General features: G+C 40.8%; 1 protein-coding gene across 1 annotated transcript; it reads right to left on the bottom strand.

Annotated features, from left to right (window-relative positions):
• Positions 1–3,061: 3,061 nt before the first annotated feature.
• Positions 3,062–6,810, bottom strand: SRD5A2 (steroid-5-alpha-reductase, alpha polypeptide 2 (3-oxo-5 alpha-steroid delta 4-dehydrogenase alpha 2); the record flags this gene model as incomplete). The annotated part of the gene is made up of 4 exons (XM_010182410.1): positions 3,062–3,128; positions 3,713–3,863; positions 4,955–5,056; positions 6,647–6,810. Coding segments are annotated over 4 exons (484 nt in total), but the record flags the coding sequence as incomplete, so codon positions are not given.
• Positions 6,811–19,896: the final 13,086 nt, after the last annotated feature.

The following is a 19,896-nucleotide window of genomic DNA, read 5'->3' on the forward strand; positions in this document are numbered from 1 at the left end:
AGCGGAGCAGCAAAACACAGAGCTGTCCTGAGGAAAGCCCTCTACAGGGGCACAGCACCCAAATGTAAATGTTCCTCACAGATAAATGAAAACGAAAATGTGAGTGATGGGAGAAAACCAAATAGAAAAAAAACAGTGTTGCAAAGGAGGGAGAAAAGGAATAAGGTATTATTTTAAACGCTTACCAGCAGAGGACATTTCTGTTAGCTTTTGACAGAACAAAAGGACATTGCAAAGAAAGTCAGAGAAGTGCTGCTTTTCAAAACACTTCACAGTCAACTCTGAAATCACATGTGTACGTTGCCTCCAGAGGCTTGAGCAGAGGGATATGAAAATGTCTGCTGTGTTTTTTCTCCTAAAGACAAGGGGAATATATTTTTCATTATAAAAATAAGGGATGATGAAATTTCTCGGCAGCTTTGTGGCCCCAGGCACAGAGTGGGGCGGGCTGGTGTTGCTGCAGGGAGGGCAGCAGTCACCAGCCCCACAGGGAAACTTGACCTGGGGAGAGCCTGTATCTTGTCTCCATCACAACTAATTACAGTCATTACTTGTAGAGGGTTTACAGTGTACGTGTGTTGCTCATGCTCTCCAAAAATGCCACACGCTCCTTTCCTACCTGCAGCCCTTTTCCACGTGACATATTCAGGGCCCATGACAGAGCAGATGGAGTTGCTCCTGCAAGGCATCCAGCACCGTGAGGCACCTTGTGCTCGGTTGGTGCAGGGGTGCCAGGTTGTGGGATGCTCCAGCCTTCAGGCTGTCTCCCATCTTGAGCCGGCACCAGGTCTCATGGAATCACAGAATCATGAAGGTTGGAAAAGACCTCTAAGATCATCAAGTCCAACCATCAACCCAACACCACCATGCCCACTAAACCATGTCCTGAAGTGCCAGATATACACGTTTTTTGAACACCTACAGGGATGGTGACTCCACCACTTTCCTGGGCAGCCACTTCCAATGCTTGACCAATTCCACCCTGATCCCTGGCTCCTTGCAGTGGATGTTCAGGCCTGAGAACAACAGTGGCAATATTGGTCCATCTGATGCAAATATTAAGACAAAATAAATGCAGAGGATAGTCCTGTTGTGACAGGAGAGCTAGACAGGAGGGACAGAGAAGACTGTACAAGCTCCATTCTTGTGCAAAGAGTGAGGCAGAGCTTGGTCTCTGCTCTCCCCCTGGCTCAGAAATAGATGGAGGAGACAATAGTAGGGATGCTGGTACCTATGGGCTATTTGCTCTCTCATCACTTGTGAGGCTTTGGCAGGCAAAAAAGCACAAGGAGGAATCATTAAGGAGGGGCTGCTGACACAGAGAGCTCACACGCAGCACCTGCTCCCTGGGGCAGAGGCCATTCCCTCCCACCCAGCATCCTTGTTGCCTTCAGCTTTTTTCCCCCTGACTTCACACCCAGCAGCCCCCAGTGTGTTAAAATCCACATGGAGGATTGAAACAGGGAAACGAAAGGAAAATATGTTTGTGATGCTGATGTGAAACTCATGGTCTGTGCAACGACAATTCTGCTTGAGTCTTATTTCATTTCTCCCTTACCTTTGCCTACAGATGGCAAGGGTCCAGTTCTCCTGTGCATTGTACAGGAAGTCATGCAATGGGACCCAGCCTCAGCTGGATGCTCTGATCTATGGTAATGAAGACAGCTCATTTGGTTCTTTAATAATATGAGCAAAGAAAGGAGGGTTTGCCAAAAGGAGGAAGCCAGTGTGAGCAGGACTTGGTAAGCAAGATCACAGAGACTTGTTTCTGCAAACACTAAGTTATAGACTAGCAAGGGTCTATGTTTTACATTAATTTTTATTGTGTTTTGGAGAAAACTGTGTATAGTCAATCAGGTTACTCCAGCAGCAGGTAGTGTTTAGTGTGTACAGTCTGGTCTTTTTCTTTCTGGCTACTCAGCATAATTCTCAGCAGGATTTTATGCTCTGAAGGGTAACTAAAGCTGTCAGCATCCATGGGGACATCTCTTCCTATTGGGGTTACTGACATTTTTGGGGAAATTCCTAACTATATTCTGAAATAAAGAAGAGACATCCTGTGTTTTTGTGAAAATTCAATAATATCTCTGTACCATTTCCTAATATGAGTATCTGAAAATGTTCTCTGTACACAAAATGTACTGCCAGTGTTGGAGAACATTTTCTTCAACACAGAGGTTTTTATTTGTTGTAATTTTTGTCATACACCACCATCTCAAGTCTTTTTATGAATAACAATTGAGTGGTTTTGAGTGGACAATTTTTTATTCTGAAAAAAGCACCGGATTTACAAGAGGAAAAAAAATCCTAATGGAGCTGCAATTGCTTTAAGAAAATACATTTTAAAAAAGACAAACCATGACAGCTGAAGATTAATCATCTGACAGTGAGGAGACTATTGCTTAAGGAATGAACACAGATGTTGTACTTGTGAGTGTCAGCTTGAGGTACTTCCATCTCTGCATACTTCGCATCGTCCCTGTGCCATGGCACACTGCTCCCAGCCTTGTGCTGGCACAAGTGTCCTCTTGTTGCATGGTGGTTCTGGGAACTAAGCTAGCTTTTAGATAAAAAATAACAGGCTGAATTATTTTCCTGGCAAAGGAGACCCCTACTCACAGTTAAAGTGTGGCAACACCTATGGCAGTGTCGGCAGGGCAAGGGCATGTGTGTTGTGGTATGGAAGCAGGAAGAAGCAGGGCCATAAGTGCTATAAATTGGAGTGGCTGCTGAAGGCTTTCTCTGAAGTCACGGGCTTACTTTCTACTTTTCTGCATCAGTTTTTAGCCAATGCTTTTTCACAGATGTCAGTGCAGTTATATATCCATTTTCCATAGGTAGAACTCCACTGACAAGCAAATATGTCTGGGGAGTCCCTTTGCCAACAACTATCTGCAATTTTCCCTGTAATTAAAAACAAGAACTTCAGTTCCAAATTATCTTCTTGTCTGTTACAACCCCAGGTTATAATTTGTACAACTAATTATAGTCAGACCTAACATTAAAGCTAGGAATTGAGAAAAGCCCTATAAAAACAGAACACAGAGTCCATATTCAATCATTAAAAAACAAAAGGAATCAAGGCTTTCCTTGATTTTGGATAGTCCGTAAATGTCTTGAGATAGTACCTGAAAGAAAATAAGCAAGAGAGTGAAGCTGCATACATACAAGGAAACTGCACAGTTTCAATACAGCTCAGCTGAGGAACCTTAAAACTCCTCCAATGTGCCTTGCTTTGTAACCTCTCTGTGTTACTCTGTAAAAAAAGCATTCCAGAACTATTTAAACCAGGTTATTTAATTAAGTGCAAGCTGGTAATACTGCTTAGGTTCTAACAGACCTAAAGTAGAAACCTTAGGGATTCAGAGCAGGGGACCATATCTACTCCAAAGGATTGCAAAGGTTGCAAGGGAACCCTTAGGAAAGGTTCACATTTACAAGGCTGAGTAAAGGGAGGCTTTAACATGAAGGAAACAGTGGTGTAACTCGTGTTGGATTAAATTACTATCATCAGGCCCACTTGACTCAACAGGGGCTCCAGCCGACTGTTTTACTTTCACCCAGTCACAAATAAACTCATGTACTTCTTGTACATCATATTAAATTTCAATTTTATCTTGAATTCTGGCTCTGTTCCTCTATCCCTTCCTGGTATTTTGCAAATGGCACTCCAAGAGCAAGCAACAGCAAAAGACAAGAAACAGTTTAATACCTGTGATGGTGATAAGCACGTGGCCCAATGCAGCAAAGAGTAAAGAAGGCAAAGGCGAAGGCTGGTAGGGACCAGGTTGCTATGGCAAAACCAAACCATTCCACAATTTCTCCAAAGTAGTTGGCTCCAGAAACATAGGTGAACAGTCCTCCTGCAGCAACAGACAAAACATGTAATTTTTACTGACATCTCATGCACATGGAAGGCTCTTTCCGATTAAGTCAGCAGCAGAATACGCTACCTTTCTTATTCAGAGCCTATAACAGCAACCTAAAACTACTGCCCTGAAGCCAGTGGAGTCATGACAAACCACAAGGAGGATCTTGTACAAGACTTTTGTACAAGTACAGGAATTAAAGTCGACTCTATGGATGCCCAGAGGCTTCCAGCACTTTCACAATCTTTTATTTTCATTTGGAAAATGACTTTTAAAAGCCCATTGTTAGATTTAAGTTAAAATTATTAACATTAGTCAATTCTCTTCAGGCCCTAGAAAATACTTCGCAATTCCGCTGTTTTTGGGGAATGCAAAATCAGGATCCCAGTTTTGCATCCTAGCAAATCACATCATCTACAAAAGGCAGGTAAGTATTGGAGGTGAGAAACTCTAGAGGAGAGATATTACCATCTGTAATAAGCCAGCAGAAGGAGTCAGCACCAAAACCAGGAAACTCCTGGATGCCCCTCCATGTTGCTCTACAGAGCTAGACTTTGCCTGGTTCATTGCTCTGGCCCATGGCCACTCTTCCTCACCAAGCCCCACCTTGAGGGAGATGGAAAGGAAATTCTGCATCTCGCATCCTTGGTGTTACTTTTTCCCCCGAAGCTTACACTTCCAATCTCCCTTTGGAGAGAGACCGTAAGAAGACCACTATTTCTTCTTCCTTGACATGCAGAAAAACATTTCCTTCTTTGCAGCTGCCTTTTACAAGGCTAAAATCCTCTTCTATGTCCCACTTCAATCTTCTTTAGATTACCCAGCTCATCTCCTAAAACCTCTCCTCACAGCTGGTGTTTTCCAGACACTCTTGTTGCTCCTCATGGCCTGTCTGCAGCCAGCTCACATTATCCCTGCAGCACAGAGGGGCACCTGGACCAAGTACCTGTGCAGTACTGGCATCTCCACTATTATTGTTGCTTTGCTGTGAATTCAGTCAGAAATCATTATCTGTCCTGCTGCCCTACTTTCTCCAAGGAGGTGTGGGATAAGAATATATATATTAGAAGAGAATATATACATGCCTTGAGGGATCTTGTAAGTGACTTCCCCCGGTTTCCTCAGCTGGCGCAGGAGGAGATCACTGTGAATGTTGATTCCCATTCCCAGCAGAAATAAGAGGAGGCCTAAGAAACAAGAAATGGGTTAGAAAGACAGCTCTGCCCAGTTATCCCTACTGGAGCACATATGTGAGGTTTATCTTTGGAGCTGGCAGGTAGGAGACCTAACATGAGGTGGGTGGATTCTTTTTCAAGTCAAAAGAAGTGCTGCTACTGAGAAGGGTCCTGAAGAGGAGGTGTGTAGGTGACTGGTGACAACCCAATATCTCTGTGTCAGTTCTGGGATCACAGTCCTCTGGAATCACCTGCATTGGACAGCTTCAGTGCAGAGAGCAACTCTGGACACAATGATGACCACCCTGAGCATCCTGTTTTGTTGGTGAGACCACAGCACTTCCAGCCGGTGTGAGAAAAAGCTGAACTTCCCTGCTGGCCATAGCCACCATTTATTGAACATCAAAGCAGGAGACAAAGTACCCAAAGACAGAGCTATGAGTAAGCACATGGACCAGTCACTCACTGAAGGACGCTGACAGTTTCTGGCCAGAAGAATTCATTGACCGTACTCCATTTAGCTGAATAACTAGAGGCATTTGATTGAGAAACTCTGCAGGTGATGTGCCCTACATTTCATGCCACATTAGACACCAAGAAAACCACCTCTAACAATGATTGGGAAGCAAGGAAAGAAATAGAGGTGGCATGTGCTATGAAGTAGAGAAAGAGAAACTAAGTGCTGATAAAATCTCAACACTTCTAGTAGCAACAGAAAGTTGGTAAGAGTCTGTAGAACAATAATTTTCTGGTTGTTTTTTACTTAATATTTCAAGTACAGCTAATGCTGATTTCATTCTTTAAAAAAAATATATTTTATTTATCATTCAAATTATGTGATGTGGTGTTTTCTTTGTTGGGTGTGGGAGTTCTTACTAAACAATGTCCAAGAGTTTTAATAGGTGATGCTGTCTGAAAAGACTGAACTTGCATCCGCAGCCTGAAACAGGCTACAGAAGGTACCTCGATTTTGTACTTCTCATATCCAAAACATTTCCTCAGACCTCCTTGTTAATCTCCATTTCTATGTGTGGATTTAAAAAAATTCCCTCTGTGCAGTACCAAACATGTAATGCCACCTAGCTGCTCTCGCTCTGTAATTCTCTCAGAGATTTTACAGGGTGAAATTCAGCTGAGCTATTAAGTTACGGAATATAAAGGAACCATATTAACATACAACCAGACTGTGTGCAATCTCTGATCTTCCCATATGCCTTACATGAGGAAAAAAAGAGCCCTTTGTCTCTAAAGCCTCCTTTATGCTGGAATTTTGCCTTTCTTTTCTCTCTCGGTCAGAATAGCTGCATCAAGTGCAAAACTCCCTGGCAGGGAAGAGAACACCACAGTTTGTGGCCACTGCTGGGTGGGCATTTCTGGATGGATGTAACATCATACGCCTTCAAAGGTACAGGACACCTGTCTAGCAAAAAAACAAAAAAGTCACTGCACATTTATTTGTTCATCTGGGCCAGCAGGCAGGTTTTATGTTGATTTCCATCACAACTGATTTGACTCACATGTTCAGCAAAGATTAGGACATAATTCAAAATGCTTACAAATTGCTTAGAGATTAGATCTTGGGAATCCTGCAGCTGTAATTACCTGATGTAAATCTGATGTCGGTGCACCAATCACTTGGATATTCAGCGCAGTAAATCAGGTAGTACCCCTGGAGGAAGCCATTATAGATACAGAATAACGTGCCAAAGAAAAGCAATTGCAGTGGGAAAGGTCTGCCTCTAGTGAAGAAGGGGTAAATAAATGTCCTAAGGTAGATAAGAAAACAAGGTCAGCACATTACTCATTATAGCATTGTATTTGCAATTTCTCTGCAGTAGGGAAAAAAGCTTTAACAAAACACAAATTCTAAAAAAGGTCAATAAATATACAAAAAAAGGAAAACCACTAACAAAGTAAGATCAGCAACTAATGGGAACCAGAAATACTGCAGAAACCCATATTTTTCTGGTCCTTTGGGCCTGGACGCAAGGTAGGAAACTAGAAATCTCATCCAAAGTCACTGCACCTCAGGAATGTCTCTCTGCCCTCCTTCTCCCTTATTGGTAAAATGAGGAACTTGTGCCCACAAACAGCATTTTCATTTTAAGCCCTTGGCTGCCCTTTGCTGTAATGCTGCAGAGGGCTGAGCAGAGGATGCTGTGGAGGCACGTGGGCACACTGCTCTTCAAACCAAAGTACTGCGGGGCACTACCAATTGTGATATTGCTTCCCCAATTGTGCATTACTGTGCCACAAGCCCTGTGGAGAAGCTTTGCTATGGAGAAGACCTTTCCAATCCCATTATGAGGACTGATCCCCAAAAGGCTTTAGCCAGTCTTGGCAGATGAATTTGGTGTTGAGACCCCTCTGGGTCTCTCGACCCCTGCAGTGCATGGCCTGATGTGTCCTTCCCCAGCCCCTCCTGCTCCATTCAGAGACCTCCGTTCATCTCCGATGCACAGCAGCTCTGTACTGCTCTGCTCAGACCCTTCAACGCAGAGCAATGTTGTTGGTGCCTGGGGTAGCTGCTTTGCCTGCAGCCCTGCCTCTCCTCCACACTTCCAAACTCTTCTTTAAAATAAGAAGAGCTAAAAGCCTAAGGTTAATTTGCTAATTGCCAAGATTTCCATGCAGCTCCAGCATCTACTGCGTCAAAAGTTGCAGTAATACTAGTATTGAAATTTGTAGGAGCAAATCAGTAGTGCTTTTATAGCTTTAATTGTCACGTATCTTTGGTTCAGGTGGGTGTTTCCCTCTCGACACTTTGGACAGTACATATCATCCTTGGGAGAGTGAAATGGAGGTTATATTTGTATTTGTTAGGCATTTTCTTACCTGGCCAATTAAGTTCTGTATGTGGTAAAATCTACACTCCTAATTTCTTTCTTTCGCCCTCCCAGGCTTTGAATGGTGCTCATTATACCAATATATGAACACTCTTGATAAGTAATCCACATCCTGGGTTGCCAATATCAACTTAAGCAAGCTGAAGCATAAAATGTCGTAACATTATAAATCTCAATTTAATCACACTGAGCATGTTTAAGAGTAAGAAAAGTACAAGCAACAACATGTTAATGTATTCACTGCTTTCCAAAGCAAGGCAAGCCAGAATTCCAGCAATTAAGACAGTTGTGATGCAGAAGTACTAAATATTTCTAAATATAGTGAAACCTAAGAGTTATGAAGAATATTTTTCATACAGTGATATCACATTTGTCATATTTATTACAGTATGGAAAGGAATGCTTTTTGGAGTAATGTTACCAATAATTACTGTGTTTGCCCTTCAGGCATGGGATGCTGGAGTTGCAAGTAGGTGAGATCAGCTTTAGCAATCTGCCTGATAAAGTATTATTGACAAATTGGACCTGAACAGCTATGAGAAGAAGTGGGAAAGTCATAAATGGAAACTCGGAGAAAGCAAATCGTATAGAAGAGAATGATACCAAACCACACAAAGTGAGTTTAGGAAGGGAATTTATACAGCTGCTCAGAGTGGAACTTACACTGCTTTATCCTTTGTCAAAACCAGATATATGTGAGTCTCTCAATTTTTACAGTTGATGCAAATAGAAGTTTCAAGCACGAGCTGGCGTTTCTCAGCTCCTAGCAAAGCTGATTGCTGCCAGGTTGCTTCCTGATGCTGCTGTTGCAGGATAAAGGTTATAGACCCTTGAAAGGTAACTTGTCCCACAGTAATAGAAGAGCAAAAATCAGCCATAGACCTATCTACCATGGATGTAGTGGATGCAGGACAGAAAGAACCAGCATGCAAAGTGTAAGTACGGCCACAGGGGAGCCAGGAAGTGTTAGATTTTTTTTTGTTGAGGGAGTGAAATTCTGGCATTGCTGAAATCTCGCCTCACAGCAGGTTTAAAAAACCAAGTCAGGATTGCATCCAAGAATCTTTGTTGTGGAGCACCATCTCTGAGGAAATCTGCTTGGGTCTGTAAATCCAGAGGCTAGATTCAGTTCTCTGTATCTGAAAAATGCCCTAAATCTTTGTTTTCGTACAGCACTTGTCAGCTTGTACTACATCACTACTTGAGGGTGCATAAACTAATCCCAATGGGTTTTGAAAAAGCAACTGAGATAAAGTGAAGACATTTAATATTCCATGGCAGAGTTTGCATCTCTGCTGGAATTATTTTGCAGTGTGAAAATCAAAGGGGCACTGAAGGGCACTATTGCAGAATAACAGAACAAAAACTGGCCTTTTGGATTTAGACCAATGACAAGTTTGACCTTTTTCTTTCCACGCAGTATTGATGACTAATCCTTTATTCCATTATTATCTTTACTGGCCAAAAGCACTGCATCTGACTAAACCATTGCCAACAGCTTCTTTTTAAAAGAGTGAATAATAAATTATTCATCTTCTTCTTCATCATTTATTTTCCAGAAGAACAGGTTTTGAAGATAACTTCATTTGACATTGCATCAAATTTCATTTTAAAGGTATTAGTCTGGCCCCTTGAAAGCTTCAGAGACCCTCACCCAAACTGAGGAAAACTTGCTGAGGTGCTGTCTGCACTTCTCACTGCCTTATTGCTAACTTTGCAACCAAAGGCTTCCTTAAGTCAGAGGACGCCCTCCCCAGCTCCTTCCTCCTCTGTCTAGGGCATCTGGACAGGGAAGGCTGATGGGAGCCATCCTGGTGGACACAGACCTCATTTCCTCTCCTTTTTCTGCCTCTGCCTCGTTGCTCCCAAGATGCTTTCAGGAAGGGATGGGTACTGTGGTGGGCACTCAGCTCTGATTTCACCTTCAGTGCTCTATTTTTAGTTTTGACCTTTTACTCTCACCCAGTTCCTTTTCTTGTCACTATTTGGGACTATTAGGATTTTCTCCATCATTACTTGGCTGCTTTTTAGACTCTTTGCTACTGTTTAGGGAGATGCTTTTGGTTTTCTTAGTCTGTACAAATATCATAGTAAAACGATGTGATTTGTGTTACGCTAACTACAGACCAGTCAGACCTGAAAGGACTTCCCTGGTATTAAGCAGTGGAGTTCCCTTTGATCTGTCTTGTGAACAGGTTGAAAAGATTGGTGTCCAAACCTGGGCAGATTACATCAACCTCAAAAGAGTTTTATTTGCACCATTAACAGCCTAGGAGTCTTTGCCATAGGTTGTCACTGGAATCACATTGCTGGGAAGCTGTTGGCACCCTTGGCATACCTGACCACTTGGATGAAGGTTCAAGATGTTCACAAACATGACAGACTTCTACCTTGGGTGTCTGTCATGTTCTGCACAAAGCCTCTAATTATTCTGGAGTGGCAAAATAAGAAGCATGGAAGAGACTGCCATACTGAACCATTGGAGCTGCTAAATTTGGACTGGAAATTAATAAGAACAGACATATTAGAGACAATAAATAACATACAATATTAGAAAATAATTTATTTGAAAGAGCTGAATACCTTATTCAGCTACCAAATGTTACCAAATGTTTTCATGATACTGCAAGGAAATAAGTTTGAATAAAAAGAAAAGAAATTTCTGTTAAATGTAATACAGAAACAACATTGAAGTAAACTGGACTGGAAGGACTGGGAGGAGAAGGGGGATAACCACAGGTTACAGACACAGGCAGGTCCTTTAATAAAGAGAAGAAGAAGTCTAAAGGTTTGCATTTTAATATTTCAGGAAATAAATAATGCTCTATTTAAGAGAGGCAGAAGGTAGCAGCTGCCTTGGGCAACCAAACAACATTTACTGCACTTCATTTTGAATGATCCGATATTGGCTTCTGCCGAGACAGAGCGCTGACTGTGAAGGACCTCTGCCCTAACACAGAGTGATAACTTCAGGGTTTCATAATGTCTCACGACTCATCTAACTTTACACACAAACTGAATGAGTTAAAAATTATAAATTCCCTAGAATAGGTAAGCAAATGCTTAACACCAGCATTTATCAACTGCATTTGAATAAAGTGGTATTATAGGAAAACATCTACAAATATTTGCTGTTGTGAATGGCTAAGAATAAAATGCTGCTTCTATATTACTGTCAATTGCTGCTGAAAAAAACCCATGATGCATTTGACCTTGGATAAATTTAAGGAATCTGAGCTATGTAACACTCAGTTCCAACACTATTAACACCCAAAGTCAGTCATTCTGACCATCTAGCACTTGCCAGTAGTGCCTCATTGACTGCTACAAATTTTAGGCATACTATACTGTTAGCAAAGTAAGAAGGACAAATACAGTTTAGGATGAAACTGAGTCCTATTCACATTGCATACAGGAATGTGCTATACTATACAAGTGGTTGAAAAAAGGAAGGGAAAGGGAAGGGACAGGACCTAAGAATGGGTATTTGTTTTCAATTAGTAAAAAAGAACTGTGTAGGCTCAACTTCAAGGCAAAAATTTTTGCTCTTCTAAATTCACTACAACAGCAGACAGGTTCCAAAAGTGTTTTGCAATTGTGTTTATAAATGGCTTCCTTACTTCTTTGTTCTTTCTTCCATTATTTCTGAAACTGTCACTGGAAAAAATCTGGTATCTGCCAGTGATTACCAGCATCCAGTTAGAAACAACAGAGGAGAATTCTTCCTTGTCACTGGTAAAAAGGCATTGAATCATGACAAGCATTTTTTTTTCTACTGGCTTTAGCAGGTATAGGAGCAAAACCGTATACTTCAATTATTATGCATTTTCTAAAAGAAAATCCAAAACAGAATTGTTGGCTTTGGTGCATTAACAAGCTGCATCAGCAAGACACAATCCATCACCAAGTTACACTCAATATACATTTATATGGGTACATTTGTTTCTCAAATGTTTTAATTTTTGGTCTATAAACACCACATAGTTTTTAAATATTCTTCATTATGAAATACTATTTTATTTATATTTGCTATTAGCTAGCCACTTATTTCTTCCTTTTTGTTTGTAATGTGGAAAGAAGATCTGAATGAGAGCTGAACTAAACATCAGGAAAAATTGATTGAATGCCCATAACCACAGGCAGCTGAAGCAAGAGTCTAGAACCAGCAATTAATATCTTTCTCACCACCACCTGCCAAACTGGGCAAATTCATTGGAAAGATTTGATTTTAAAATACTTCGCTCTTTCATAGCCACAGATGGTGAAGTGAAGCTAACAGAGCAAAGGAAGCGTGTCCTCTGTACAGATTCCTGTTGGATCAGTACCATCCCATACAGACCCACAGGTTGTCCTCAGGCACTACACAGCCAAGTACAGGATGTACAGCATGATGGACCTTTTTGTCTAAAAAGTCAAACACTAATACTTGTAACACCCTCCTTGACTGGGAGTGCTACATATCTACAACAGTAGGAGGCAGGACTCATTTCTATATTTAACTTAAGTAATCCTGTTTTCTTAAAATAGGTTTGTTGAGTGAAGGAATCAACGTAAATTGGATATATTAAAGGAGAGGGACAGTAGCAGCAGAAGGTGTCCCATGTCTTGACCTCAGTAAGATTTTTCACACTGTCTCATATGTCAATCTTTTAAGTAACTTGGGCATTTCTGGGTTAGAGGATGTTACTTTAAGTGGCTGCAAAATTGCTTGATAAATTATATTAAGGGATACTTAACAAATGTTCCCTAACAAATTAGAAGGATATTTTGAGACAGGTTCTGCAAAAGACTTTTATGGTACTACTCAGGGTTTTTTTTTCCATGAATGACATATCTCTGGGGAAAAAAATAATATTCCTAATGTCTGCGGCTGGCACAACTCTGGGTAATGCTGAGCACACCAAGAGTGAGGACTACGACAATCTTGAACTATTGGTTTCATAGTTTTAAAACAATAGAATTGATTCAATAAAGACAATGGCAAAATACTACCCTTGGGTAAGACTGACCAAGTGTAAAAGACAAGCTGGAGAGCATGCTGGATAGTAGAGAGAGTGCTGGTAGGTACCAGACTGAGCATGAGCTAATGATGGCAGGCTGTGGTAAAAATGGCAAGTGTTGAAATGTAATGTGGAAACAGGAGTGCTGTTGGACACACCTGAAGTAATCTTTTTCCTTTGCATGGTGCTAATGGGAACTTAAATTACATTGTGTCCAGCTGAACTCTGCACTTTATAAAAGACAAGGACGGAGTGGAAGCAGCCCAGAGAAAAACAACTGTGGTATAGAAATGCTTCACACAGAAAGACTGAAGGACTCAGGGTTGAAAGGAGTAAAACATTCTCCTTGTCTACCAGGAACATGATAAGAAGTAACAGGCCTAAAGTGCTGGATAGAAAATGCAACTTAGACATGAGGGAAGGACAGAGAAGCACTGGAGCACACTAACTGAAGGGCTGGGGGAATCTCCATCAATGGCAATTGTTAAGGACAGGCCAGACAAATGTCCATCAGGAATGAGAAGAAAATGTGAGGACTATATTTGGCCAGAAACTGTCATGGGAATGAGAACTCAGAGCTATCTTGGTGAGAGAGATGCTCTCACAAGAAACCAGGGCACAGGGACAAGATCTGGAATTAGCTGAGTGAAAAAAACTACCATGAACAAAACCTTATGCTTGGGCCGAAGACTGAACACAATGACAGGCCAGCTATCTCAGTTGAAACCATAACTAAACTTGATCCAGATTTATGCTTGTATGAGGATTAGAGGACAGGACTAGGGTCATCATGACTCGATGGACTGTGATGATGACAAATGTGCAGGTCTCACGGTGCTTCATGACTACCTCTGCTACATGATAGTAGCTAAAGGGCAGCAATACTTAAAGGTTATGAGAATGTTTGGTGTTTTATCTAAGCAATGGTGTGTCAAAGGCTTAGTCAGCCAAAGCATATATTTCAGCAAGGTATCTCACTCTTCTCTTCTCCAGAAATAACCACTTGATTTTTTTTGAAGATAGATCACTTTGTTCCTATTGCTAAACTGTGGGAGACTGCCAAAAGCATGAAATGTGTGCCAGAGTAACTTAACAAGACACTAAGCTATGCACTTCAAAAACCTCACTGCTCCACTGGAGCAGAGCTCAAAGAGTTCACAGAGGCTGAGAGTGTGAGCAGAACAAAAGGATGCATCTACATGAAAAGTGGTACAAAATCCAAGGATGCACAAATCAGTGCTCTTACAACTGCACTTATCAGAGAAAGTGCAATTATTGTCTATAAGTGGTCCACATGGGGCTGAGAAATGGTCAAAGCAAGCCAGACATTTGGTAAGCTATTCCTCTCCAAAGCTAAACCTTGGTCAAACTGTATCCAACTAACATACACTAGACTCTAGAGTTCCAAGACACCTTGCTAATAGTCTTTAAAATACTCTTCACTGGCTTTTTCTGTGTCATTTCTTCTTCAGATTCTGATGTCTTTTATGGCTCTTCATGTGCTTTTTTTCCCAGTGAGGCGTTGTCCCTCTTGCTGCCATTCCACTGCACTCTGTCTCTTTTTCATTGTAGTTCTTTCCTCTTAGTTTCTCTCCTTTTGCAGTTATGACTGTGTATCATTAGCAACAGGATTGTTCCTCTTGGTCTTCCTAACAACTCTTTTGTTTCCTCTGCAGCAGGTTTTCCGGATCCTGTAGCTGGAAAGGACTCAGCAATGACACAGGATTCATATGATTTATATTGACCTGTAGATGAAAATGCATCATGCTTCATATACTATTTAATTCCCCATTCAGTTGGCTTTGCACTGCCTCCATAACATCACATTTCAATAAACCACAAACTCTTTCCATAATTGGCACTTTGCAAATGCCCATGCAATTGGTTTGTGTGAGGGAGGAACAGGCCAGGTACTTGGTGGTGGAGGGTTTTTAGTGCCACTCTCTAGCTGGCAACCATGTCCACATGGGTGCATGAGGTGACAGCCAGCTGCTAAAGTCCTACCCTCAGCACATGAGACTTGACACATCTGGATTGTTTATTCTAATACAGGAAGTAGTTTGAGATTGTAAGCTATGTGTTGCTGCAGAAAAAAAATCTGTGAGAAAACTGAGGTTGTAAACTAAAGCAGTTGCTCCCTAGCTCTTTTTTATAGATGCTTCTGTCTAAAACAGTTCAAAGTCCTGCCTCTACTGAGAATTCTTCTTTCACCATGAAGCAGGATAATGGTAGAAGGATTTCTGGTCACTTCACCACAGTCCACAGATTTCAGAAGTACATCGCTGTGTCACCTTCTTCAGTGATTATTACTATACAAAGAAATGCTCTAAGAAACAGAAAGGTTCAGCAGTAAAGCTCTGCAACAGTTTAGGCCTGTTGTGTGTTGGGAAAGTCTTCTTCATAACTGAGATGACTAGAAACACTGCATACCATATTTTCCAAAATAGAAAAAATGTTAAAACTGAAAATTATAATTTCAAAATCCTCAGGCTCAGATTTTGAAGAACATTGGTTGAAATGTCTTACATTTGGAAAGGTAGTAATAAAAATTTATTCTGAACCTGCATGACCTCATCACATCTGTGTTAGTACATACACACAGAGACAAATAAAATTTGAAATAGACAGGTCCTGAGTTTGTGCTCACGTTAGAATGATCAGAGGACTTAATATCCCTTTTTTTTTCTTGAGGAAAACCACTACCATGAGCTCACTTTGAATCACAGCCACCTTTGTTCCCTCCCAAAATGTGTCAGAAGTTTTGCTAACACTGAAAGATGCTAACTGAAACACTCAACACATAGAAAATGTCAGTATTAAAGTGTTCCTTGATATCTGGTGACAGCCTTCACAATTAATCTCCTTTTCCTTTCCATTTCTTCTCACTACTGCCCCACCTTCTGCCTTAGCTGTTTTTAACAATTCTCCTAAGCCTCACAGTGCTTGTTACTTGTTATGTTATGTTATCTTGTTATATCACATTCAAGACAACTTGTATTTGCCTAATCCATGCTGCCAGAACTCCAGCTAGGAGATCACTTCTTCCCTGTTGAGTACCCTACCAGCCAGAAACACAGGAAAAGTCCTGCTCTATCCCTCCAGTGCCAGCCTGGACAATACTTGGCTGGATTGCAGGCTCTCACCCTGTGGTCCTGCGTATAGCCTCAGATGAACCAGAGGAACTGCTCTGCACTGGCAAACTCTAAAGATGTTAGCTGACAAATTTTATGTTTGAACAGATACAAACGCATTTCTTAGAATCAACTCCGCCAAGTTTAACTTGCTTTTCCTGGTAACAGCCAGAGACACATCTCTACACTTTAGTAACCTTAATCCAGGCCAACTTTAGAAACATGAATGATTTAATGATTCTCTTTTTTTTTTTTTTGGGAGTGGAGGGGGGGCAAAAGGTTCTAAAGAGAAACAAACAGACCCAAAGAACTCAAAAGCATAATGTAAACACAACTGGTTTTTTACCTCTCCATTATTCTCAGGACAAGCAAAAGTTTTGTTGATGCACATACTGTCCTACCCCAGATGTGTCACAGGTGTCACTGGAAGGTTTCCTTAGGACCACACTCTCCAGAGGTATTTTCATGTGCATCTCTAGCAGGAGACAACGCTAATGTGACCAGACTGCCTTAAGTAGCCCAGGTACATTCAGGGCCACCTTTACGATTCCTGCCCCACACCAAACGCTGACGTGAAGGCCTAGCTCAAGGGAATTTGGCTTTCCAGGAAAGCCCCCCAGACCATCTTTACCAATACGTCAAGGTGCTGCAGGTCACCACTCTGACCCAGGAACCGTTCCAGCATGGACCTGCCTGGGAATTGATCCGTTCCTTAATGTCTCTGATAGGCAAAACCTCTTTCAAACATCTCTTTGCAGACAACCTTGATATAGTGATATTTTTGCAAAGACATTTCTGGGAGGCAGTCTCCCAGCGTGGAAAGTGTTGGATTAAGTTGGTGAAGTCTAGCATTGTCATAAGCAAAATGGTATCCTATATATGGCAAAAGTTGACTGTGGGTGTTGCTACTGTATTACATGTTTCTAAAGAGTAATTAAGAAGGAGGAGGTCAAAACCAATTTCTTCAAATATGACCTTTTTTCATTGTTATTGCAGGTCACATTTTGATGCACTTTTCTAGGAATGCTGAAAATATCTGCCCATCTTTAGGTATTACATAGTAGCAATTGATGTTTCAAAAGTTCACAACTAAACAGAATTTAGTTGGGACTAAAAAGGAATTTGGATCTATAGAAAAATATATACATTTTTCTTCTTATTAGTTGACTTTTCTCATCTTCCCGCACCAAATATTTTAACCCAGTTTTAGTATTAATTTTTTTTACTAAATAATTTCATTGCTATTTTTGTGTCTATGAGATGTTCCAAAAATAATTACAATGTCAGCTGAGTGGTCAGCAAAGATTAACACAGCTGTTATTGTCAAATGGGTATAGATGTACATGAATTTAATTATTTGACCAAATTCAGTAAGGATCACCCTACTGACTGATTCACCTGTCACATTTAAATCAACATCTAGAGGGAGAGAAGGACACTTCAAGGTGTGCAATTTAGAACAGTCTCTTGATTTATAGTTTGAAAAGTATTTCTTGATCATAATTCTTCTTGACAAAAATTACTTTAATTTTGAAGATACAAAGAGTACAACCAAAGGAAATACATGCAGTATCTGGGATGGACATATATTTATAATCATACTACTAGGAGGTTATTTCATAAATTTTTATTCCTAACTGAGCTCCCCAAAACTGGGAATTGACCTAATTGTATCAGCTTTTGAGTACACAAAGGAGCTTGTGAAAATTTGTCCTATTGACAAACTATACTTATTGGCTCAGTAAAAAACTGCAACCTCCCCCCATAATAGCTGCCTCTCTTAGGATAAGAAATAAAAAAAAATAGACTTGTGGACCTTGAAAGAGCAAGGTCCATAACAAATTTCCCACTTCACATATGGAATCAACTTTAACAACTTTCCCTTGTTTTTTATTTCCTAAATGAACAGCCCCAATGTGGGAATACTACAGACATTTCATTATTAAAACAAGTAAATTGCTTGTTTGATAAAAGCATTATTATATTTGAGAAAAAACATTTACTGAATTTTCTGTATATAATTTAATCTTTATTCTCTTTGTTTCAGTAGAGCCCTTTATAACCCTGCTTTTTCAATAACAAGAGCAGGAGCCTGGTAATGCAAATCCAGATCTTTACATCTTCATCAGTCTTACCAAAGCTCAGTGGTGTTTGGTACTCAGAATGAACCTGGGAAGAAAGCTTGGTATATAAATACAAAACCATAAAGGATCGTAAAGCTACCTGATAATGACAAAATAGCACAAATGAATTGGCATTAGAGAGAAACACACTGTTAACAGGCATGTTGTCTTGAAAAGAAGTGAAGAAAGATAAAAGTCTTGAGTTATCTCTGCAGAAATTCTTTCGGTCCAAGAGAAAAGGAAAAATTATGCAGGTACACTTTGGATTGGGCATAAACTCTAAGTTTCTGTAACATTAACCCACGTTCCAATGAGAAAGGAATGTATAGATAGGTTTATTTATGCTGATAGGGCAATCAGCTAGTAATCTATTTTGAGAGCATAATTAGGAAGATACTTAATAATGCTAGAGGAGGCTGCAAAGAAGTAAACTCCATACAAGCACTGGGTACACAATCATTTTACACTTCTGTGACAAAGCATACAAAGATGTATTTTTGTTGATTATTCTTATATTAATTTGAGGAACATGGGTAAAAATAACAATTAATCTAGTATTTTCACTGAAGAGAAGAAATTAGATGTTAGCATTACTGAAACACACTGGGATGAATCACAAAAAGAAATTCATTTATTTGGGAGCAAGGAACGCATGAAAGAGGCAGAGCAAATGGTCAGCCTCTGTTAGGGGTAACACGACCAGATCAGAAGTCACTGGCAAGTCCAAACAGCAGGAGAAAGGATGCAAATGTATTACAGTGTGGCTGGTGAAGGCCAGAAGGAATCTGTTTAGCTTTTATGCTAAGCATTGAGGTGAAGCAACACTGAGAATAGAATTTGTTACTTGTCAAATACCTGAATGTCACGTACTGGGAGATTAATGATAGAGGTTTCATGAGGCCAATAATATAAATGTCTCTAGTTATTGACATTTAATGATGGTGATTTTATAAGATAAAAGGATAAAATATTGTTATGGGGAAAACTTAGTTTTGGAGAGAGGGGAAATTGCCAAAAGAAGTGTGAAAAAAACAAACTTACAGAGGGATATTGTTTTCAAATGCTGCTGGTTTCCCATTCTTTTGCCATGAAAACCTACTTTCCCTGATCTTTCTAGAAAGATGTCAACCTGTAGAAAACCTAGTACAGCCACACTAAACAGGTCACCTGCAACCAAAAGGGTTTGGGGATCCAGCTGTGTCTGAAAGGCTGGTCACTCTTCAAGAAGGAACCCTTAAAGGCGCAGGAACGGGCCGTCCCTGTGAGTCGGAAATCAAGCCGTCGGGGAAGAAGACCGGCCTGGCTGAACAGGGAGCTCTGGCTGGAGCTCAGGAAAAAAAAGAGAGTTTATGATCATTGGAAGAAGGGGCAGGCGTCTCAGGAGGAGTACAGGGCTAACGTGAGGCTGTGCAGGGAGAAAATTAGAAGGGCCAAAGCGCAGCTGGAACTCAATCTAGCTAGTGCTGTTAAGGACAATAAAAAGGGTTTCTATAAATACATTGGCAATAAAAGGAGAACTAAGGAGAGTCTCCCCCCTCTAGTAGACATAGGGGGAAGAATAGTAACTGGGGATGAGGAAAAGGCTGAGGTACTTAATGCCTTCTTTGCCTCAGTCTTTAGTAGGAAAACCAGCAGTACTCTGGGTACCTAGTCCCCTGAGCGGAGGGACAGGGATGGAGAGCACAGTGAAGCCCCCATAATCCATGAAAAGGTGGATAGCAACCTGCTACACCACTTGGATACACACAAGTC

Source organism: Mesitornis unicolor, unplaced genomic scaffold, assembly GCF_000695765.1.
Source record: "Mesitornis unicolor isolate BGI_N332 unplaced genomic scaffold, ASM69576v1 scaffold19184, whole genome shotgun sequence".
Taxonomy (NCBI): Eukaryota; Metazoa; Chordata; class Aves; order Mesitornithiformes; family Mesitornithidae; genus Mesitornis; species Mesitornis unicolor.